Source organism: Plasmodium reichenowi, chromosome 2 (assembly GCF_001601855.1).
Source record: "Plasmodium reichenowi strain SY57 chromosome 2, whole genome shotgun sequence".
In the NCBI taxonomy this organism is placed as follows: Eukaryota; Apicomplexa; class Aconoidasida; order Haemosporida; family Plasmodiidae; genus Plasmodium; species Plasmodium reichenowi.
The window spans coordinates 325,892-326,940 of record NC_033647.1 but is presented as its reverse complement, the minus strand read 5'-3'; the positions used below and the strand labels follow the sequence as shown (position 1 = coordinate 326,940).

The window sequence follows — 1,049 nt, the reverse complement described above, 5'->3', positions numbered from 1 at the left end:
TTTATAATTCATTCACTCACTACTCACCTTTTTGATACTGACCCTTATATAATTTATTATATACAAAAAAAATAATAAAATAAATCTAATAAATATGTACACAAATATAAATATATACATAAATATATATACATAAATATATATACATAAATATATATTAAATATATATAATAAATATATAATATATATATAATATTTATATCCAAATCATATGCTTATTTTGATATGTTGATATAATTTTAAGATTAATAGGAATTATTAAAAATTATAAGTTGATAAAAATTTCATTTTTTTTAGATATTATTAAAAAAAAAAAAAAAAAAAGAAGAAGAAGAAAAAACAACATATTATTATAATATAAATAAATTATTTAATTTTTTGCACAACTTTGACATAAAAAATTATATAAGGTTTTATATTTCTGTACCTTTAAATATTTTCATTATAAAATTATTTCTTCATTTTGAAACTTCAAAAAATATATATTTTTATTTTCTTAAATATAAATAGGATTATTTATAAGAGTGCATACATATATATATATATATATATATATATAAAATATATTTATTAAAAAATATTTAAGAAATGTGTTTATATCTTCCATGTATCTATATCTATATATATGTATATATCTTTATAGTGATAATGTGAAGGAACCTATTTTATAAAATTTTTAACATTCAATGTGCCTATGAATATTTTATTTTTGTTTATATATAACCTTAACTCATTCTTGGTAGACTCCTGAAAATATAAATTTTAAGAATGGGAAAAAAAAAAAATAATAAGAACGTGTGTATTTATTTTGAGTTATCTAATAAATGCTCTTATTTTTTCTTCTTTAAAAGGATTACATAGATAAATATATATATACACACATAAAAATATATATATTTTTTATTATTATATTTCTTTACGATTACCTGTACGTGTTGTCTATTAATTTGTTGAATTTTCCATAGAGGTATGATTTTTCTACTCTTTTCAAGAGCGGTCTTAAGTTTTTATTTTTCCCTAAACGAAAAAAGAAAAAAAAAAAAAAAAAA

The 1,049-nt window shown here is 16.1% G+C and overlaps 1 protein-coding gene across 1 annotated transcript in view; it reads right to left on the bottom strand.

Annotated features, from left to right (window-relative positions):
- Positions 1–725: 725 nt before the first annotated feature.
- Positions 726–1,049, bottom strand: part of PRSY57_0209300 (50S ribosomal protein L33, putative) — a gene marked incomplete at both ends in the record, with an annotated part of 929 nt that continues 605 nt past the window's right edge. Inside the window, 2 exons of the mRNA XM_020114410.1 lie at positions 726–747; positions 927–1,017. Of these exons, the coding sequence (XP_019970881.1) occupies positions 726–747; positions 927–1,017 (113 nt within the window). The remainder of the gene's footprint in view (positions 748–926; positions 1,018–1,049) is intronic.